The 21984-nt window shown below is 44.6% G+C and overlaps 1 protein-coding gene across 1 annotated transcript; it reads left to right on the plus strand.

Moving 5' to 3' along the window:
* Positions 1-8999: 8999 nt before the first annotated feature.
* On the plus strand, positions 9000-18473 carry CRKL (CRK like proto-oncogene, adaptor protein). Its single transcript, XM_083148373.1, has 3 exons — positions 9000-9580; positions 11008-11473; positions 16298-18473. Exons 1-3 carry the CDS (start codon positions 9270-9272, stop codon positions 16430-16432), a joined length of 912 nt encoding a protein of 303 aa, XP_083004499.1. The 5' UTR covers positions 9000-9269; the 3' UTR covers positions 16433-18473.
* Positions 18474-21984: the final 3511 nt, after the last annotated feature.

Raw genomic sequence — 21984 nt, forward strand, 5'->3', positions numbered from 1 at the left:
AGGGGGATTACAGTAAGTAAGAACCGGAATGAGGAAGTAGACATCAAACTCGGCATTCCAGAACTTGTAGTGTCCGGTCTGGGGGGGTTTCCCACCCGGGGGTATATGATAGCTTTCACCAGGAACCTGAGAAAGTGGAGATTACAGCGTCCCCAGTGGCGTAACTATGGAGGGTGCAGGGGGTGCAGCTGCTATGGGGCCGGGGGGGTTGGGGGCCCGGGGCCCCAGCAGTCAATCCCCTGCACCCTTTTGTTTTTTACTTTTGGCTCTCTTAAAGTAGCGAGCGCGGGCAGTCACCTGTCCCGTCCCCCGGCGCAGAAGAAGAGACCCACTGCCAGTGCTGGATGTACCCAGCAATTTCAACTAAAGGGGGGAGTGAGAGACACAGTGCTATCTGTCCTGATGGGGGGAGGGTGGATGGGGGACAGTGCTATCTGTCTTGATGGGGGAGGGTGGGTGGGGGACAGTGCTACCTGTCCTGATGGGGGGAGGGTGGGTGGGGGACAGTGCTACCTGTCCTGATGGGGGAGGGTGGGTGGGGTACAGTGCTACCTGTCCTGATGGGGGGAGGGTGGGGGGTGGACAATGCTATCTGTCCTGATGGGGGAGGGTGGGTGGGGTACAGAGCTACCTGTCCTGATGGGGGGAGGGTGGGGGGTGGACAATGCTATCTGTCCTGATGGGGGAGGGTGGGTGGGGTACAGTGCTACCTGTCCTGATGGGGGAGGGTGGGTGGGGGACAATGCTATCTGTCCTGATGGGGGGAGGACAGTGCTACCTGTCCTGATAGGAGGGAGGGGACACACAGTGCTAGCTATGCTGATGGGGGCTGGAATAGTAGGAGTATGTCTCAACCCTTTGTAGCCCCTATTCTTTCACCATCCACTTCTCTTCCCCCTCCACCTCTCTCCTGATCACATCTCTTCTCTTTTTTCTCTACTCCACCCCATCTCCCTTCTTATTTTACTTATATCCACCTGTTCCCCTCTGTGCCTATCCCCCCTGCCCTTCTCTCCACCCTTTCCACTGTATAGCACCTTTCTCCCTCCCTTAGGGGTAGATTTATCAATTGTTCCCTAACGTTCCTTATGGGCGCAGGTTCGCTTCACCACTTTATCGTGGTGAAGCTCCCCTGCAATTCGCCCAAATTTATCATTAGAGTGTGCTTCGTTATGGGAGTGCGTTATCCCCTGCTGCCGGGGATACGCTGCCTCCCATAACGTTTCCTGCGCTGCCGTCCGCCTGTTATTTGCGCATGCGCAGGATACTTTTTTCTTGCAATACGTACCCGGCGCATGCGCAGTTTTTCATGTTAGGTGCCGCTTGTTGGTCTCCGGCGTCTTCAGTTTAATACTGCGCATGCGCCGGGTAATGTTCGCCGGGGATGTTGTGTACCCGGCGCATGCGCAGTTTGAATTTGCAAACGCCGAACACCAGCAAGCGGCAGGAGAGACCTGCAGCGCCAGACATTTCTGGCGATAAGGACAGCGCCTCAGAGGCGCATAAAGAACTTTGATAAGTGAGGTAAGCAATAAGAGCCCTGTACTGAAAAAAGTACATGCGCTATCTCTCCGCCCCCGCACCGCCGCCGATATTTAACCTGTCAAGCAGGTTTGATAAATGAGGGGAAGCGCTATCCCCTGCTTTAGCGCAGGGGGATAGCGCAAAAACCCCTCTGCGCACAATCGTAAATCTACCCCTCATTCTCCCTCTCTAGATGACACCTCTTTTTCTCTCGCTCTCCACACACCTCTCTATCACTTCCCCCTCCACCTCACTGAGGGGTGAATTTATGAAGCTTGGAGAAGTGTTATCTATCCCCATAAAGAACGTTATGAGCAAGGTGATAATGGTTCAGCCAATCAGCTACAATATGTAAATTGACAGGTAAGAGCTGATTGGCTGAACCATTATCACCTTGCTCATAACGTTCTTTATGGGGATAGATAACAATTCTCCAAGCTTCATAAATTCACCCCTCACTCCCCCATCTTTCTCCCACAGGACCCCTTATCATTTTTTTACACTCCCCCTCCCCTACTCTCTTCTCCTTCCCCACTAACTCTCCTCTTTCAGGGGTGGATTTATCATGCTGCGCTGAGGGGTCTGTGCGCTATCCTCCTGCGCTATAGCAGGGGATAGCGCTTCCCATTATTTATGAAACCCGTTTGACGGGTGGAATAGCGGCGGCGGTGCGGGGGCGCAGGCATAGCGCATGTACATTTTTCTGTACAGTGCGCTTATGCCTTACCTTATTTAAGAACCTTCTTTATGTCCTCGGCGTTGCACTCTGCGCCCTCCAGATTTCGCCACTTTTTTCCGGCGCTGTTAGGTTTTTTTTTTTTTTTTCCTTGAATGCAACAAACTTTATTAATGCACAGTCCGGACGGCAGGGACTGTTTCCTGTCAGAACTTGTGTCTGTGGTGCGTGTCTTATTATTTTTAATGCTGTTCTTGTTTGATTTTTTTGTTGCATAAATTTGATTAAATCAAATGTTTTCATTAAAGTATTAGTGTGTTTTAGTTTGTGTCTGGGCTTTTAGTAGTTAAGGGCAACAGAGAGCCGTCCGCTCACTGCGCCCACTACTGCATCCTCCCGCCTGTCCACCTGTGCAGGGTAACCAACGCGAGAACAACGTTCCCAGCGCATGCGCAGAAGACACCGCCGGCCGGAGGTTCACCCTTCGTTATGGGAGGAGGCGTATCACCACAGGTCAGAGATAACGCACTCCCATAACGTGCGCACACACATTAGTAAATAAGGGCAAAAAACAGGTTCGCTTCACCGCGGAAAAGTGGCGAAAAATACCTGCGCCCATAACGAACGTTCGGCACACAATGATAAATCCACCCCTCAGGGGTGAATTTATGAAGCTTGGAGAAGTGTTATCTATACCCATAAAGAACGTTATGAGCAAGGTGATAATGGTTCAGCCAATCAGCTCTTACCTGTCAATTTACATATTGTAGCTGATTGGCTGAACCATTATCACCTTGCTCATAACGTTCTTTATGGGGATAGATAACACTTCTCCAAGCTTCATAAATTCACCCCTCAATCTCTTCCCTGATCTCTTTCCCCTTCTTTCACTCATCTCTCTCCTCCGTCGTCTCTCTGCCGCTAGTGTCTATTTCTGAACCCTAACTCTTTCACCATGCTTTCCCCTTCTCTCTGACACCCTCTCTCTGTCAGCATTCCCTCCTTATCCATGAAGCCCTTGCTCTCCTCTTTCTTTCCCCTGACCATAAGAGACATTGTAGTGATAATGGTGGGAGGGGGCCCTTTCATAATTTTGCTATGGGGCCCACAGAGATCTAGTTACGCCTCTGAGCGTCCCTGTATGGTCCGGACAGTTTTTACTATATCCCTGGACCATACAGGGAGGATTTATTCTCTCCCACCTCCTCTCCCTGGTGAAACGAGTCACAGGCAGGCCCACGGGACGGGACATCCCTGGACAGGCATGATCCGTACCAGACACTACAAGCTTTGGAATGACAGATTGTTGAATGGAGCCTGTCCAGGTTGGCGGTCCAGGGTCATGTCTGGCTCTGTTTTTAACCCATACTCAAAAATATGTAACTAAGTGATTTTACTCTCCAGTGCATGCTAATACACAAGGGGAAAGCTACAATTGCATACTATCACACCCCAACTGCCAATAGGTTAAAACCATGGCAGATCCAGGATTCTGTTAGGGCAGTGTAAAAGCAGTAATAGAAGACATGACACAAAATAAGTGATTGCACGGACCTAATGTAGGGTACACACCATGATCATGAGACGATCGTGAAACAATCGTACGATTGTCGCACAACCTGTTGGAGCACACGATCTGTACCCAATTCAATGTAGAGGACGAATCTTTAGTGCAGCAGGTAAAATCTCCAAAGCAAGCAAACGACCGGCGGGGACGTGCATTGGATCAGAATTGCACTGAAAACATGTACAATTCTGCTCTTTTTACATACAATTGTTCGAAATTGCATTGGAATTGAAGGAATTGAGCCCAAATCATTCTGGTGCGTACCCAGCATTACATGTCTGAACCTAGTTTTTAGTTAAATATGAAACTCAGCTGGTGTTGCATTTAGTATTAATTCCCTCATATATCTAGATTCCAAAACCGCTGATGACATAGGCAACCGAAGCATAATCCCAGATAAATGTTGGGTATCAGGGCTAATTGGAGAGAGATGCTGGTGAACCTATAAATTAACACTGCTATCAGGATACCCACTTAATTAGAAAAATACATTCTGAAAACTGCAGTCAATGTGGAGCATACTAGGAGCTACATGGACATTCCCATTTCAAGTGCTCTCTGTTTAAGGGGTAAAACTTTACAACATTTTTATGTTACAAGAAAGTAGAGACACTTAGGGGTGCTTCAAGAATCACATTTCCGCCATCACTCTAGATGGGGCAGTATGCAATTGTTTGGGCGCCCATTGTTTTATTTAGCATATCGTCCCCAAAGGTGCCTTGCAAATTGCTAAACATAACTATAGTGCTGCACACGTTGCTAAAAGTCCCATTTAGGCACCCAACGGGAAACTTTCACACACCAGCTTGCAGCTCAGGCAGCTGTGTGAGAAATGATGGCACTAGCAGCATGCTCACCCACATGAACTGCTGCCGGTGGGCACCCTCTGGTAATGGGTGCCCTTCATAGGTGTGCGCAGCCCATTTTCTTAGGGGGTGCACCACTGGAGGGGCGTGTCCATCACTGCCTACTGGGCGTGTCTATTTCCACCTACTGAGCATCAATGCAAGCTAAATAGGTGACTTATTTATTTATATGGGCTTCAGAATGAATCATTCACCTCCATACATATTAGAGACAGGAACAGTGTGCGTCGAAAGTGCTGCAAAAAGTTACACTGTAATGCCCATTACACATAATGCCATGTACAGTAATGCCCATTACACATAATGCCACACACCATAATGTCCATCACACATAATGCCACACACAGTAATGCCCATTCCCCATAATGCCACCCAACATAATGCCCATTACACATAATACTACCTAACATAATGCCCATTACACATAATGTTGCACACAGTAATGCCCATTCCACATAATTCCACACACCGTAATGTCCATTACACATTATGCCACACATTGTGATGCCCATTATACATTATGTAACACATCGTGATGCACATCACACATTATACCACACATTGTGATGCCCATTATACCACACACTGTGATGCCAATTAAACATTTTTTGACACACGTGATGCCCATTACACATTATGCCACACGCCATAATGCCCATTACATATTATACCACACACCATAATAGCTATTACATGATGCCACATAAGTGTTGCTTACCTACATGTTAATTGCTAGGGCCTTCATGCTTGATACCATGGAGGATTACATGCCTGGAGGGCCCAGGAGGACTCTGGAACGGGGCTGGAGCCTGGAGCACAGTAGCACTGCAATTGCCATTGACTTAATGGAGCTGCAGACTGGGCACACTGGGACGGGCTGGACACATGCCATAACTGCCTCCCTGCCCCCCTCCTCATTTCCCACATCACCCATCTTTGCTGGTCCCCTTCTGATTTGTACATTGCGATAGCCAGGCGGGATGAGGTGACTCAGAAGTTTGCTGCAGCGGGCAGCAGGCTCTGGTCTCTTTTCTGCAGCCTGCGCAGGTTGCACAATCACTATCACAGACAGCATTAAAGTCAGCTGTCCCCTACCCCTGATCACTTGTGGTTTGAAGCCCCATAAAGGGATGTGTTAGAAAAAATAATAATTTTAAGGGCTACCATGTGTACGACATACTCATACTGTAATGGTACAGCTTATTTCTTAATCTGGCATTGTGCCCTGTCATACCCCCACTACCAGAACAGACATCAATGTGCAGTTTGTTGCACAGATAAAATCCTCCCCTCTATAAATTAGGTGTTTGCCCCTGATTTTTGTCATTATGACAGTCATGTGGGCAGCAGCAGCAGGAGGACTCCTGTTACTATCGTACATACGGCAGCAGCAGTGGTGGGGATGGTGCAGCTGCAGACTTGAAGTCAGGAGGTAGCAGTGTCAGGAAGTGGCAGTGTCAGGAAGTGTTGCCATGGAGACCCAACAGCAGGCCCAGCATCAGCCGCTGACGCCGCAGCTACCGCCCCCGCGCACGTCACGTCCCCCTTACTACCTCTGTACTTTTGTGTGCACTGTGCAGCTCCGGTGCCGGCTCTGTTTCATAGATGCCGCAGCCGGTGTGTGAGGGGCCGGATTGTGATGGTGTAGCCGCATCCATAGCCCTGCGCGACGAACTTTAATATAAAAAAAAGACAGAAACGTCGGTAATCGTGCAGGGGGTGCCGGTCATTAGGAGGTGCCTGTGCACCCCTGGCACCCCCTGTGTGCACGCCTATGGTGCCCTTCAAAAAATTGTATTGTCCCTGTGGAATCCATGGATTAAAAACATTCCATTCATGGTCCATTCTAGAAGGGACAAAATGCTCTGTTCCTGGACTGACATATCATCTGGGAAAACATTACTCTGATGTATACCTGGCCTATGAGTTAATGAGTGCTGACAAGGTGTGTGTGTGTGCATCCTATTAGTTGGGGCATTTCTATAAAGCAGGAGTGGGGAACCTTTTTTGTGCCAAGGGCCGTTTGTATGGGGGAAAAAATCCTTCAGGGGCCATATGTAAAAAAAAAATTGTACAAATTGTCCTGCTGCAGCCGTCCCACGCTCTGGCGGCTGCCGCTGATCAGGACTGACAGTCTCCGGCTGTTGTTGATTAAGAGGAATCTCGCGAGAAATACCTATCCTCTCTCAAGAATTCGCCTGCACTTGACTACTGGTAAAGCGGGTGGGAGGACCACTCAGACCGGCTACGGGGGCCGCATACGGCCCCCGGGCCTGAGGTTCCCCACCCCTGCTATAAAGTATAATATGAATTGTGGAATATTATGAATTGGATGGATCATGGGCAGTGGGAAAAATGTTGCCTAGGGCGACAAGAAAGAGTACATTTGCCCTGTATGGATGACTACCAAATGGTCCACCATCAATTGTCCCATTAGTGCTGTATATTGATGGCAGGAAACCAATAATGGTTAACCATCACAGTGCAGATAGTGGCTGGGAAGCAATACATTTATTGGCAAGCCAATTGGGAAAGGGTTACATGGGAAAAACCTGAAGCTGGCTAATGTGGGGTACACACCAGGACGATTTGGCCCAAAATGAGCCAATTTAGATACAATCTCGACTGATTGTATGTAAATTGGACAAGTTTTGGGCCATTTCGCTGCCGTTTTGATGCGATCCCGATCCGATGCGCGGCCCCACGGGTCGTTAGGTCTTTTCTGAGATCCTACCTGCAGCAGGCAGGATCTGAGAAACGACCATTGTAGTGGGTTCGGGTCGCAATCGGATTGCGATCACGTCAGGTGCCTTTTCTGTGCGGCTCGGCGGCTCCGTCAGCTTGTGAGTGGGTCGTACGTTCCTGTGACGACCCGCTCATAAGCAGCATCGTGCTGGTGTGTACCCAGCATAAGACCTGTAGCCCTGAAGGAGAAAGAAACAATGGCGCCCTGTCATCGGTTGCAGAGAACCATTGAATCACTTCCGCCAATGGCAAAAGTATTGAGAATCAATTTATGGATGATTACCACGGATGGCCAATAATAGTCATTCTAAAGCTGGGTACACACTGGATGATGTTCTTAATCATTTTGCAGATTCCGACACGTCTGAGCTACAAAATTAGAATGTTGCCCGGAATTACAGTGGACTTGATATTTCCCAATAAATGTTTTACAGATACGGGAAAAATATATTATCCCGGAGGCCAAGGGCTCTATCATGGTGAATAAACTAGGAGTGTATATTGTCCACTTCTCAATTATATTGCTCTTTGACCATTGAAATGCAATACGGGGACTATGTAAAAACCGGACCGGACTAAACCCCGGACCGCCGGACAGGACATCAAAATCTGCAGTCCGGAGCTTGTAGGGTCCGGTCCGGGGGGTGTCCTGTCCGGGGGGTGGCTTGTTCGGGGGTCCCTGTTATAGCTATCACCAGGGACATGGGGGAGGGGAGATTACAGCCTCCCCGTGTGGTCTGGACCGTCCGGTTTTTGCTACATGCCCGGACCATACAGGGAGGGTTTATTCTACCCCCTCCTCCTCTACTTGGTGACAGGTGTCACAGGCAGCCCTCCGGACAGGACACCCCCGAACAGGACACCCCCCGGACCGGAGGCTACAAGCTCCAAAATGCAGAGTTTGTTGTCTGGTCCGGCGGTCCGGGGGTTTTGTCCTGTCCGGTTTTCACCCATACCCTGCAATACGTTTTTATTATTTATTTGTTTGGGGTTTTTTTTAGATTTGTTCTTGTTTTATCAGTTTATAGTGTAATAAAAGTCTTATTTTATTTTCATTTAAAGAAATGGGACTCCAATGCCAACATAGGCTGAATAGGCAATTGATAGGGTTATCCTAAATATATGATCAATTTTCATTATTTTATAATCATTTATCAGAATCACTGTTAATTGTAGGTGTTATTATTTGGAACACCAAGTAACACCTATATTATATTTACAATGAAGATAAAAAAAAACCCTTTAGAGCACAACTATACACGTGACCTCATGTGAGCAGTGTCTACCGTCCGTAACCCCTTTATAGGATTATCTCTGACCAGCTAAATATATAGAGTGATGTAATCGATGTGTGCTACTGACGTCAGAAGCTCAGAACACCCTGCAGGGACTGGCGTCCAATAAAGCAGTATTGGAACTGGAGCGCTCATTGACGTCAGCCAATGGCCCTATCTGATTGGATGAATTGCCAAGGGAATGATTGTACGACCATATGAAAAAGCGCGTTCACGACCATTCAATATGAACTGACAGGAGTGGCAACCAATAGTACGTTGAGGCGCCCCCAATCGAAGTAGGGGGGGCGGAGCTGATGCTGATACACCGGCCTCCCATTGGCTCTGACGCGCATCCGGTTATCTGTATGTGAAAGCCCGCAGTCTCGCCGCCATCTTCCCTATCTCCCAGTACTAGTCTCATAGAGTAGTGCAGGGAGGGGACACAAGTTGGGTCTCACACAGACCGCGCGGGCCTGACGGGACCTGCTGCCTCAGCCGTCACCATGGAACCCAGAGCTGTCCAGACAGCCGCCCGACAGTGACCACAGCCGCCCAGTGACACCCTCCCCGCTCACACCCGCTATCTCCGATCGTCCCCGGCGGCTGCAAGCACCATGTCGTCCGCCCGATTCGACTCGTCGGACCGCCCGAGCTGGTACTTTGGCCCCGTGTCCCGGCATGAGGCCCAGTCACGGCTGCAGGGGCAGCGGCACGGTGTCTTCCTGGTCCGGGACTCGTCCACCTGCCCCGGGGATCACGTGCTGTCGGTGTCCGAGAACTCGCGCGTCTCCCACTACATCATCAACTCGCTGCCCGGCCGCCGCTTCAAGATTGGGGACCAGGAGTTCGACAACCTGCCGGCTCTGCTGGACTTCTACAAGATCCACTACCTGGACACCACCACCCTCATCGAGCCGGCGCCCAGGTGAGCTGCCGGAGTGTGTTCCCTGCTGCCGGGGGCAACTGAGTGCTGTGCATCTCCCCTGGCTACACTAGCTGAGCCATGGTGGCCGGCCTGCTAGGGGTCACCGCACAGTGGTGCTCTCACACAGTGGGTCAGAGGCAGCGCTGCGGAGTGCCAGTGCCTGACCTGGCTGCGCTGCCAGCGTGTCTACTCTGTGGAGCTGTGTCTGCCACCGACAGCCAGTACAGTGCTTGATGAATCAATCTCTCTCTCTCGCTCTCATATTAATTACATTAGATCTGACAGGTTTACCATTAAACTGGACTGGCTATGTTTTGACAGTGAGATGTGTATATATCTGGCCAATTTCTTGTTTTTCATGGTGTCCTGCGAATTCCCTGCTTTGTCTAGGTATACAAAACAAGTTGCTGATTCAGCTTGCTGGTTCCTAGTTATCTACAATGCTTAGAATGCTGATTATCCTTTACTGATAACCCTCTGTAGCTTGTACATCAGTTGAAATCAATAGTGTCTGAAATGGCTGATCAGCTAGTACAGTGGTCAGGGAACTCGGTCCCTTCCCCCCCCCCCCCCCCCCCCCCCCGCCCCCGCACAGTGCATGTTTTGCTGGTAACCCAGCAGGTGTACTAATTACTCAGACACATTTTATAAGGTCCGCAGGTCGAGTTAATTATTTCACTTGTGATTCTGTGAGGAGACTTGCAAAACATGCACTGCGTGGGGTAATGAGGACAGAGTTCCCTGACCACTGAGCTAGTAGGTGGCTGTTTTGTAATGTACATAAGTTCTATATTCTAGTGCGTCTATGTAATAGGTTGTACAGTACTTCTCTGGTCATTTTCCAGTGCTCTTTACAACAGATCTCTAAAGCACCCTTTCAGTGAGCAACTTGAGTTTCAATATACTTTTTAGATGTCTGGTAACATGCTTGGTATGTCCTGAGGAGTTGACACTAGTATATGTGTTAGGGTATCTAGTGAATCTTGGGTATCTGGCGAATATTGAGCATTTCCCTAGACTGCAGAGTATTATGCTGTGGCTACTGATTGCATCTCATATAGGCAAATTGTCATGGTACACAGCGCTCTCAGTAGCAGAGATTTAAGACAGTTGGCATTTATCAGAAGCCATTATGTTTAACTGTTAATCTAATAATCTAATTAGTTGGCTCTTAGATACTGTACTTACTTGATAAACTAATTTACTGAATGCGATTACGGTAGATTTGGCTTATAATACAGGCACTCAAATGAGCATTAGTACTTGCAATGGAATTCACCAAATAGTTATCTCTTTCTTGGTATAAACTTGCTGTATGAATGCAAGTGCCTATAATAAGATTTGGGAATGGGTCTGGGCAAGTTATTTGCATTATATTGTGTACATATAAGCCATGCCAACTTGTATTTTTTTCCTTCTTGTAATAGGTTTCCAAGCCCACCGGTTGGGACAGGTCCTGCTCCTAATGTCCTTGCATCAGAGGAAAACCTGGAGTGTGTGCGGACTCTGTATGATTTCCCTGGGAATGATGCTGAGGACCTTCCTTTTAAAAAAGGCGAAATTTTAATAATTGTAGAAAAGCCAGAGGAACAATGGTGGAGCGCCCGAAACAAAGATGGTCGTCTTGGTATGATCCCCGTTCCTTACGTGGAAAAGCTTTCTCGTCTATCGCTTCATGGGAAAATGGGAAACAGGATTTCAAACAGCTATGGCATACCTGAACCTGCACATGCATATGCTCAGCCTCAGACTCCCAGCCCTCTGCCTGTCTCTTCCACCCCTCCTGGTGTCGTCATCACTCCCTTACCCTCTACGCAGAATGGACCGGTCTATGCTAAAGCTATACAGAGGCGGGTTCCATGTGCTTATGATAAAACTGCTCTTGCATTAGAGGTAAGCTTGGGTGCACACTTTCAGGTGTGTAAGAAATGACTGCTCCCTGAAATAGTTGTATGCACAAGTGTCATTTTCACATTATATTTATATTCCCACCATTGCAAGAAGTTGACGTGACTTTTGTATGCTCTTGATATACTGGTCGGTGTCTCTTCTAAATTGTTTTACATTTGGAATTTGGCAAAGCACCCGTGATCGTAGAATTATTAGCTTTTGTCTTATTTCACCTTACTTAGATGTTTTGAGCACTTGTTGTTTTTCTGCCATGGTTACAAGCTTACATAGTTTTACTTTGACAGAATAGTTTTCTGTATGCTGTTACATGTCTAGAAGTAGGTCTGTACGGTCTTATTTTGAAGTATGTCAATTAGTACAATGTAATCACTAGTCTCCCAGGGTTATACTTTTAATTGGGTTACTTCCTGTAAAAATACTTGGAAGACTGACAAGTAGGTCAGGTTGTTCTACATGAACTTTTAAATCCTCAATGCTTCTTTTTTTTTTTTTTTTTTTAAAGTCCCAAATTACTTTTTAGCAATTGTCTTAAGGTGCCCACACACTAGAAAGATCTGCGATCATAGATGTGCGCATAAATTAACCTTCAAATCTTTTGTCCGATCTGGACAAAAGATTTCAGGCAAGTGCACATCTTTACCAAAGATTTTTCTTAAGATCCCGTGTGTGTTCCTATGGATCTTTTGATAAATCTTCTGATCTTTTGTGCAGCACGTAAGATCAGAAGATTTAGCAAAAGATCCACGGGAGCGAGCATCGGCCGATTATCGAAAATCGGCCAATCGGCCCAAAAATCGTTCTAGTGTGTGGGCACCTTAAGGGGTCTATATTAATACAGTGCTCATTGAAGAGCGACAGGGGGGAGCACCCGCAGCTATTCTAATCAGCACTCTGCTGACTCTGGCCCAGGATAGGTGCGGGCAGAAATCCAACAAAACTAGGGTGGCGATGCTGTTTTAAGCCATAATGTGGCGCAAACAGCATAATTGGAAAAATGCTGGTACTTGCAACTAAACCCCTGTGAGTACCGACATTCTCCAACTAAGCTGCAAACTGATTAGAATATCTATGGGAGCTCTATACCGGCACTATTCACTGCACAGCATATTGAATTGACCTCTAAATCAAGTATTTCTGTCTAACATGAAGAGCATTATTCAAATAGCAGCAGCAATATGAGGCAGCTTACATCACTACTAATTTCTGTAACCCGCCATTGCAGATTTTCTTGCCCACTTCTGTGGAGTGCAAGGAAAGATCTTCAGTGCTGATGGTTGCAAGGTAGTTACGCTACGAGCTACTCGAACACACCTCTTATCACCCGTCTGGGGGTGTTGGTGGTGGTGCCTGATATCACAGCTGTATGGGCAGGGAGATGGGGGGTAGAAAGATCAAAACATTTCAGACCATATGTGGAAGCTGTAATATCTTCCTTCATGGTGGCGGCGGCTGTTAGAGTGTGTACACACGGTTCGATGTTCTGTGCGATCCGATGTACGATTCGATGTTTTGTCCGATTTTTACTTTTCCCTTTTTTTCTCTACTCCTTAAGATATGCCTTAAGATATGCTTAAGATTTTGACTTTTTACCATACAATTTGCTATGCGATTTCCTATTTGATTTACTATACGATTTCCTATGTGCCTTAAGATTTGCTTAAGATTTTGACTAAGTGATTTTGACTTAACAACAGGATGACTGACAGGGCCCTGGAAATCGTATAGCACATCGCATCTTAAGCATATCGCAAGGCACATACGATGCATGCGATATGCTTGCGATTTGTGCTAGATAGAGTGTGCTGCCCACTCTATCTCCCCTCCGATCTCTCCTTAAACGGGAGCGCGCATCGGGCTAGGAAGCCCTTACAATGCATACAATCAGTATGCGATATGCATGCGATATGGCTTGCGATGTTGACGATATCATCAACATCGGAAGCCATATCGAACCGTGTGTACACACTATTAGACACCTTCCTTTTTTCTTTTTTTTTTTACCGATCGCCATGCTGTATACTGCTCACAGGTTGAATGACCAGTGTCCAACCCCTGCAATCTATGCAGGTTGGGTCACTGGGAACTGGACCCATTTATTTAAGGGGCCATTTTCACTGAGCAGAATCCTGGGCAGTAGAAAAGTTAGAGTGTTTATGTATTATTGGAAATGGCTTTGTATGTTTTCCAATTTGCTGCACCAGCCTTAAACACACCTTCATCTCTTAAATTTAGACTTCTTGAAGACAAATATTTACACTTCTTGAAGAAAAAAATGTAATTGCTATTTAAGGTTATTTCTAGTGTTACCATACTCATTGGTGTTCACTTACCTTTAGGTGGGTTTCTACTCTCACTGAAGCAGGGTGCAAGCAGAAGACCTTGATAGATGGGTGCTAAAAACAGTTGAATAGCACCTAGTCATTTTAGACAGGAGTTACAAATGCAATAAACTATTGCATCCCCCCACAAAGTATAATAAAAACAAATCAAACTTGTTGTTATCAGTGTAAAAACCTAAATGTTCATTGGAAGGTTCTCTACTGGCAAAGACCGTCGCAAACATTCCCATGAAGATGTGGGTTTCAATATAAAAACATACACGTTTGATCCCTATTTATTATGCTGTGTGTGGGAATGCACTGTAAATAGATAGGACTTGGAATAACTGAAATAATATAAAACGCATAGAAAAAGTAGTACCCCTCCCTGTCAGTTTACTATATGTTTTTGTGTTAAAGCAATAAGTTTAGTATGTACATGAATTACGTTTAACTTACACTAGTATAATCGTTGTGTTCATATCCTTGCACCACCCTTTTGACAGAAGTAGTAAATGTGCTCTCTAAGTATACAGCCAGCAGGAGCGTGCACGCACTTGGTTATCAGACACAGCAGCTTGGCAGTGAGTCAGTGTGTACATAAGTCCTTGGATTTATCAGTAAGAGGAGGAAATGACACATGGCAAAGTAGTGCGTGCCATTGACTCAGAAAATCCACACATACCTGAGCGTGTGCACTGTTCCTCTGAGTCAGTATACCAACCCTAAGGCCATGGATTCCAGTAATATCCAGTGGAACAGATCACAGCAAAGCTACCTGCAGGGTTCTGATGGGCGTCTTGTGAATCACATGTCTCTAACAATAGCAGATATTTCCAGTTATGCAGAGAAACTAGTTGGGACCTGCATGTGCATTATTTTCACCTGTTAAAGGGTGTCCTCTTAGACTTCGGCTTTCTACAGAGTTCAGAAAGTGCCTCCACAATGGCTGTGTGCTATGTACTATGACAACGTAGTACATAGCTTTTAAAATATTTATTTACATGAAATAAAACAGTTTGTACCTCTACAGCTGCAGAGATCAACAATCTGAGACCGTTCTCCCTGCAGAGGCACTTTCTGAAATCCCTGTATATCTACAGAAAATTGTTATTTCTTTTTCATTTATTTTGTATGTAACATTTAAGGCTGTGCTTTTGCAAGCATAAATACAGGTTGGTATCTTATAATGCTCCACAAGTAAAGGTGCCCGTACATGGTGCGTTTTGAGGGTGCTATGCGCGCTTCTGCGCACATGCCATCGCACAGTTCAAAAGGATGTGCTGCACATACTTTTTGAACTAGGTCCTGATCGCATAATACGCATGCGATTTGCGTGCAATGTGATCAAGACCAAAACGCATGCAATGGTCGCACAGTGTATGGGCACCTTCTGAACTTATTTTTCTGTCCGCTCTTATGGTCTTCATACATAGTTCCTATTTTATGCTGAATGAATGAATCAGGTTAGATGTTTTCCCACTTTCCTTTTCTGTTTTAGTAACTGGACCATTTTTCTAGCAGTCCCTAATTCTATATATGAAGAGATCTGGGGGTGGGGGGGTATATGACTGATAGTGTGCCATTATGTGTTCTCTGGTCTATAATTCAATAATCATGGGCTCAATTCTGGACCTGATTGCAAACAACTTGAGAAAGTATGCTATATATATATTTATTTATAAAGGTGGTACCCAGGTAACTCAGATTAAAATATCTGTAGTGGAAAAAAAGTTTTGTTTTTTTTCTTTTTCCATGATTTCGATGACTAGCAAGGGCTTCTGGAAACACCACTGACAGCCTTACTTCTCAGCACTTTGCCAGATCTTCACTATTGGCACGTTTGTGGTCTAAGCACTGCAGGACAACCTGTATCCAAATAGCACTTTTTTTTTTTTCATCACTGAAATTGGACATTAGTCCTGCATTATGCAGCTATTAAAGGGTATTCTTGCATAGATAATGCAATTTGGTAGCACCGTAATTTTGTTAAGGATATATGGGGTTATCATTTTGCAATATGTACACATGGGCCACTATGGGCACTTTCTAAATAGTTTACTGCTTTACTGGAAGCTCTGAACAGCAATGAATGTATTTATGGCATCTGATCTCCTCATATAGAGAAGTTTGAGGCCCCCATACACTTGTGGGTTTTGGGCTTATTTCACCTGATTCCGACTGATTGGGATGAGAAATCGGGTGAAATTTTCCCCAATTGCATGTTTGGTATCGCATTGCATCCGATTCCAGGTCCCTGTCTGCAGGTCCGAACTCCAAGTTGGCCCCCCTCCGGGAGGTGAGGGACCAGTGTCGCATGTGATACATCACATGCAGAAGGACCGCATGTGATGTATTGCATGAGATTTCCATGAAATCGCAGTAGTGTATGGCCACCTTTATTGTAGTCCTAATCTGGTTCTACATACTGATTTGTCTTTATGTTGCTGTCATTTTTGACCTAATAATGTTTCTTCTTCATTTGTAGGTGGGTGACCTGGTTAAAGTGACCCGGATGAATATTAACGGGCAGTGGGAAGGAGAAGTGAATGGGCGTAAAGGGCTTTTCCCCTTTACACATGTGAAAATCATAGACCCCCAGAATCCAGATGATAACGAGTGACTCCTTAATCTCCGTTTGGTTCTGCTAAATATACCCTCCCTCCTGCCAGATCCTCTGAAGCTTGGCATATACTTCCACTCAATCTTTCAGCAGCCTGGTTATTTGACACTTCTGAAAATAACACACTGCAATGTTCACCTACTGAAGCATGTAACATAGCTGTGTCTGTCCGTAATGCAAAGCTGCTGCTTACTATGTGTTCAAAGGTCTGAACAAGCTTACTTATCTGTGCTGTACTGCCAGCTGCTAATCCTGCGTTACAGTGGAGAACAATGTGTGGTGGCAAATGAGGCTTCTGATGTTTTTGTTTTCCTCTTTTTTTTTTTTTTGGGAGGGGAGTAGTTGGAGGGTTGGTTCCTTTTTGAACAAATTAAAATCATGCCTAAAGGATTAATGAGGACATTGGTACATCGACTCAAAATCATGGCTGCAATACTCTGCGTTGAGAAGTTGTCCCACTTCAGTCATTTCAGAATTAGAGAGATTGTCTTTTGCCCTCATATGTTATAAACTATGAAATTCCCATAACACAGGGGGAAGAACATTAAACTGAGGCCTTTATTTATACCGCAAATCTTATTGATTATTATTCTTCACAGGAACTTGACATCTCTTACAAATGCAATGTTCTGTCACTGGCCTTCAAACAATGAATGAATGGATGTAAATGTAATATTCCACTATGCTGCAGTATGTGTTTTCCTCTCCTCATTGGTGCCATTATTGAGTTGTCATGTGAGGTGTTCAGCATCTAGAGCTCCTGGGGAATCCGTGAATGTTATCATGTTTTTTTGCTTGCCGTTCTAATATATAAATCTGACCCCTCAAGCTGTACTATTGCAGACTATGGGGGGTATTAAATCCCCGTCGCTATTTCTGATGGGGAAATAGCGTGTGGCCACTTATTCGATGCTGCCGTTTCCAACATTCGACAAAATGGATCAGACTTTAAAACCAGTAGGGTCTGTTTTGTCAAACGGCTGTGGTATGTTGAATTCAGACACGCCCCCTTTTCAACAGTAGACAGGCAGAACATTGAATTCCGCCTGTCGATGTACTGGTGAAAATGGACAAGGATTCACACTGTGGGAAAATAATTTGAGGATCCGTGAAGCCACTACATCTTTTTATTGTGGTCCCGTTATCCCAGCTGCATTCATAAAACTTTGTCAGGCTTTTGATTTCTTATACGGTGAAATAGCACAAGAGGAGAACACCAGTTTTCACAACGAGCCAGCTCCTTATTTCCATCTCATGTTTGCTTTGCCTGCTTTTATTGAACTGGTGCAAATGACTATGCAAAGTAAAATTGCCTTGACTCCAGATAATGAAGATGTTAAAATGTTACTATTCAGGCTTCACATACATTTGGTATCCTCTGTCTCCTGAAAACCCAAGCGGATTCTGTTTACTGCCCAATTTTAATACTCCTGCCATTTGACCCCAGATCAGCTTGCCAGGTGCTCTCCCTCGTTCTGCTGCTGAATGTTTTTAGGTTGGCTCTGGAAGCTTTGGGCTTTGAGTGCGTGATCACTGCTTTAGCCATGCTTTACGGATTCATTTTTCGATCCGTATGGATGTTTACGAGCCTGACAAATGTTGAAAGGGAATATGTTATTTGGGACACTTGCTAACGAGGGTAACGTTTTATTTTTGTAAAGGGAGGAAAAATGCATTTGTGCCATTTTGTTTGCTTGTAAATTGTAATTTTATATTGTATTTACATTAATGGGAGGGATTTGTTTTGCGATTCAGTAATTAACATTTTTAACTGTTTTGAAGCCATTGATGCTCATTTTCATAGAATGCATTTTTGTTCCCATTCAATGTTTCTCTGTAACCTTTGGAGGACCTGCCTACATGAGTGCCTTCTCTTATGGGAGGGATGTGTGTCTCAATAGGTTACTTAGAATACACAATAGTTTAGGTATATGCTTTTTACCTAATTTTTGTTTTTGATGGGGGGAGAAATCATAGCTTTGAGTTTTATTTTTTTGTGCTGTAAAATTAACAGTATTAAATTACTTATATTCTTAGAATACACCATGTGTCTTCATTCTTTTTTAAACACTGAAATGTTTTATGTTGTGTGGGAGAACTATAGGTGAATACATTCATTAAAGTAGATATGATTACAGGGAACCAAAGCTCTGTAACATTTCAGTTTAATGTGTAGACTGTTGCAGGGCTGTGGAGTCAGTAGATAAATGTTCTGACTCCTCGTACTTCTGATGCCGACTCTCCGACTCCTCTGTATTAATATGCAAATGTATTTGATACATTCCTTGAAGGAAAGAAAGGCAACATACATATTATTACTACAGAAACTAGAGGCTGGGAAGCTAACAGTCTACTGTATGAACAGTTTAAGCCAGGCATGTCCAACGTTTGGCCCTCCAGATGTTTTGAAACTACACATCCCAGCATGCTTTGCAATAGTTTTAGCATTCTCTAATAGCAAAACTGTGGCAAAGCATGCTGGGATGTGTAGTTTCACAACATCCGGAGGGCCAACGTTGGACATGCCTGGTTTAAGCAAAGGACAAAAACCAATGAAAACAAAGTTTTATTATTTTTTTTTATTAATTGATTAAATGGCTGGATAGTAGCAGTAGACATTAACATCAGGAACAGGAACTTTACCAGTTCAAAGATAAAAAACACATTATTTGGTTGTTTTGTGAACAAAAACAATAGGAAAGGTTCAGAAGTGTTCAAAGCATGAGTTCTGCATGCTTTGTGACGATGACAAAAATCAACGAGCCACAATCTCCGCTGGTTTGCTTGCTCGTCACTGTTTAATTCATGGACACAAGGAACGATTTCTTTACCGAATCGTTACTGGCGACGAAAAATGGTGCCTGTACATCAATATGAACCAGCGTAAGGAATGGCTTAGCCAAGGTAAACAAACTACCCCGTGCATGAAACAAGATCTTCATCCGCGTAAAAAGATGTGCGTCTGGTGGGAGAGCTTGGTTGAATGAATTTTTCGAGTCTACACCAGGTGATTTCTACCAACGAGATATTGAAAACCTTATTGAACGTTGGAAATAAGTTGTAAACTACAAGGGAGAATACATTTATAAGTATTGGTGCTCCGAATTGTGCGTTGCGTGCCATATAGTGAAGCACATGAAAAGCATGCTTTTTCACGGTCACTTAACGTGTTCGTTTTGCGGTTACGTGAGGCACTGCATGTATTGGTCTTTATTCTTACAGTAGAGAAGTCATTAATTATAATTGTCGGAGTCGGTGCATTGTTTGCCGACCCCGACTCCAGGAACTCGAAATTGCCTCCGACTCCACAGCCCTGGACTGTTGGCATTGTACATATCTTTCTGCTGCCTTCTAGCTTTAAATATTTACAGCCAGGCTGCAGAGTCTCTCTCCTCTGTAACAAATGTCTTCCCATGTCTGTGCTTACTGCTCTGTTGTGCTGCTGGTCCCATCCACAGCTAGATGTGCAGAGAGGACAGGTGGTTCTATTGGGACCTGTGGTTGTATGCTATGTTGGTGGCGGGAATAATGTACAGTGTGTGCTAAGAATATCGATAGATAATGATCACTTGGTCAATCCATTCTGCTTTTTTTGCAAAGGTTTAGGTAGAAATGTCTAGAAAGAATCGTTCTAAAAAAATCAAGTGGAGAAGTTTCCCATAACACCCAATTGAGTTTGTAGCTATCATTTATCTGCTATATTCTAATACTAGATGTGGATGGCAGGTCGATTAGTAAAAAGGGTTGATATACCTCAGATTGATATGATCAAAAGGTCGACATAAAAAGTCAACAGGTTTGTTTTATTTTATTCTTTTAAAAGGTGTTTTTTCATACGCTTACCGTCTAAGGTGTACCCGAAGCATGGTCAGCAAATCAGTACACTTATATGGTGTTCATGTCGACCTACACACAAAAAAACCCATGAAAAACTGGGGTCAACCTTTTTCATCTCACTATTGACCTATGGTATGTTAACCTTTTTTCATTTGTTGACCTATTGGCTATCGTCCTTATTACTGATGACCCATACCCTCCTAAAACTGTGGTTCTCAACCATAAGATTCTAAGGGATCGGCACAAGAATTCAGGTGAAATTGGGCTGAATCACAGGTGTTTCTCATCCGCCTGACCTGATTCGCGGTCCCATGCGCATAGAGTTCGAGGTTGGATTTGCTGAACGTTACAGGTGCTTTTTTTTTTTGCACCCGGGATGTATTACATTAGACTTCTCTTGAACTCCCCTGGCAGCTCCCTGGGAGTCCTTTTACGTGCAATAAATGGCATGCGATTTATCAAATGTAAAAAAAATGGCACATTAAAGTGCCAAGTCTGATAATAACCCTCCAGGTAAATCTGGTCTGATGTGTTCTTTAAGACAAGTTGGACTATTGTATGGGACCATAAACTGCACCACATAATTATCTGGCAAACCATCCTTTCAATCTGTCTGGCTGGAATGAAAGTCTGGTAATGTTAGCAGCAAATGACCATCTCTATTTAAATATCAAATATATCTTTATTGTCATCAAATGCTCAGATACAATGAACACGATGGAATTCAAGTATGAACAGTACAGCGTAGGAAAACCAGAAGAAAGCGACATCAGAATACAAGGTCATACATAAGTCCAACTATTCCCACTAATTATTCAGAGTATGAATAGCCACTGGGAAGAAACTCTCTAAATTGCCTTGTTCTACACAAAATTGAACAATATCTCTTGTTCAATGGTAATAAAGAGAACAGTTCTCCTCTGGGGTGCAAGGGATTCCTCAAAATACTCTTTGCCTTTGAGAGGAGCCGGTTCCCATATACATGTTGGATACTTGGTAAGGCAATTCCAATTATTTTGTTTGCCAATGATACCACTCTGAAGAGATTTGCTGTCAGTGGCAGTGCAGGTGCCAAACCGTACTAGAACACCGTAGGTGAGAACACTTTCAATAACACTAGAGTAGAACCTCACCAGAGTTCTCTTACACATGCCAGCCAAACGTAGTTTCCTCAAGAAAAACATACACTGGTGAGCCTTTTCCATTACCATATTTATGTGCGTACTCCATAAAAGGTCTTTTGACATATTTACGCACATAAATATTGTCATAAAGGCTCACCAGTGTATGTTTTTTCTTGAGGAAATTAAGTTTGGCTGGCATGTGTAAGAGAACTCTGGTGAGGTTCTACTTTAGTGTTATTGTAAAGTGTTCTCATCTACAGTGTTCTAGTATGGTTTGGCTCCTGCACTGCCGCTGACTGCAAATCTTTTCAGAGAGTGGTATCATTGGCAAGCAAAATAATTGGGGTTGCCTTACCGCCTTACCAACTTACTACTGAACACTGGAAAACAGACAAAAATAGTTCAGAAACGTTTGCTATGAGCCTGATTTTATGAATGATCTGATCTGTCATGCAATTTCCCTTGAAATCTAGAACATTCCCAGCCAAGCGATGATATGCACACACAGGAAGAGGCTTTGATGGGTCATTTGATGATTGCAAAATCATTAACACATCGTTCATCATGACTATACATGTAATGATGTGTGCC

Source organism: Crinia signifera, chromosome 1, assembly GCF_055691185.1.
Source record: "Crinia signifera chromosome 1, ASM5569118v1, whole genome shotgun sequence".
Taxonomy (NCBI): domain Eukaryota; kingdom Metazoa; phylum Chordata; class Amphibia; order Anura; family Myobatrachidae; genus Crinia; species Crinia signifera.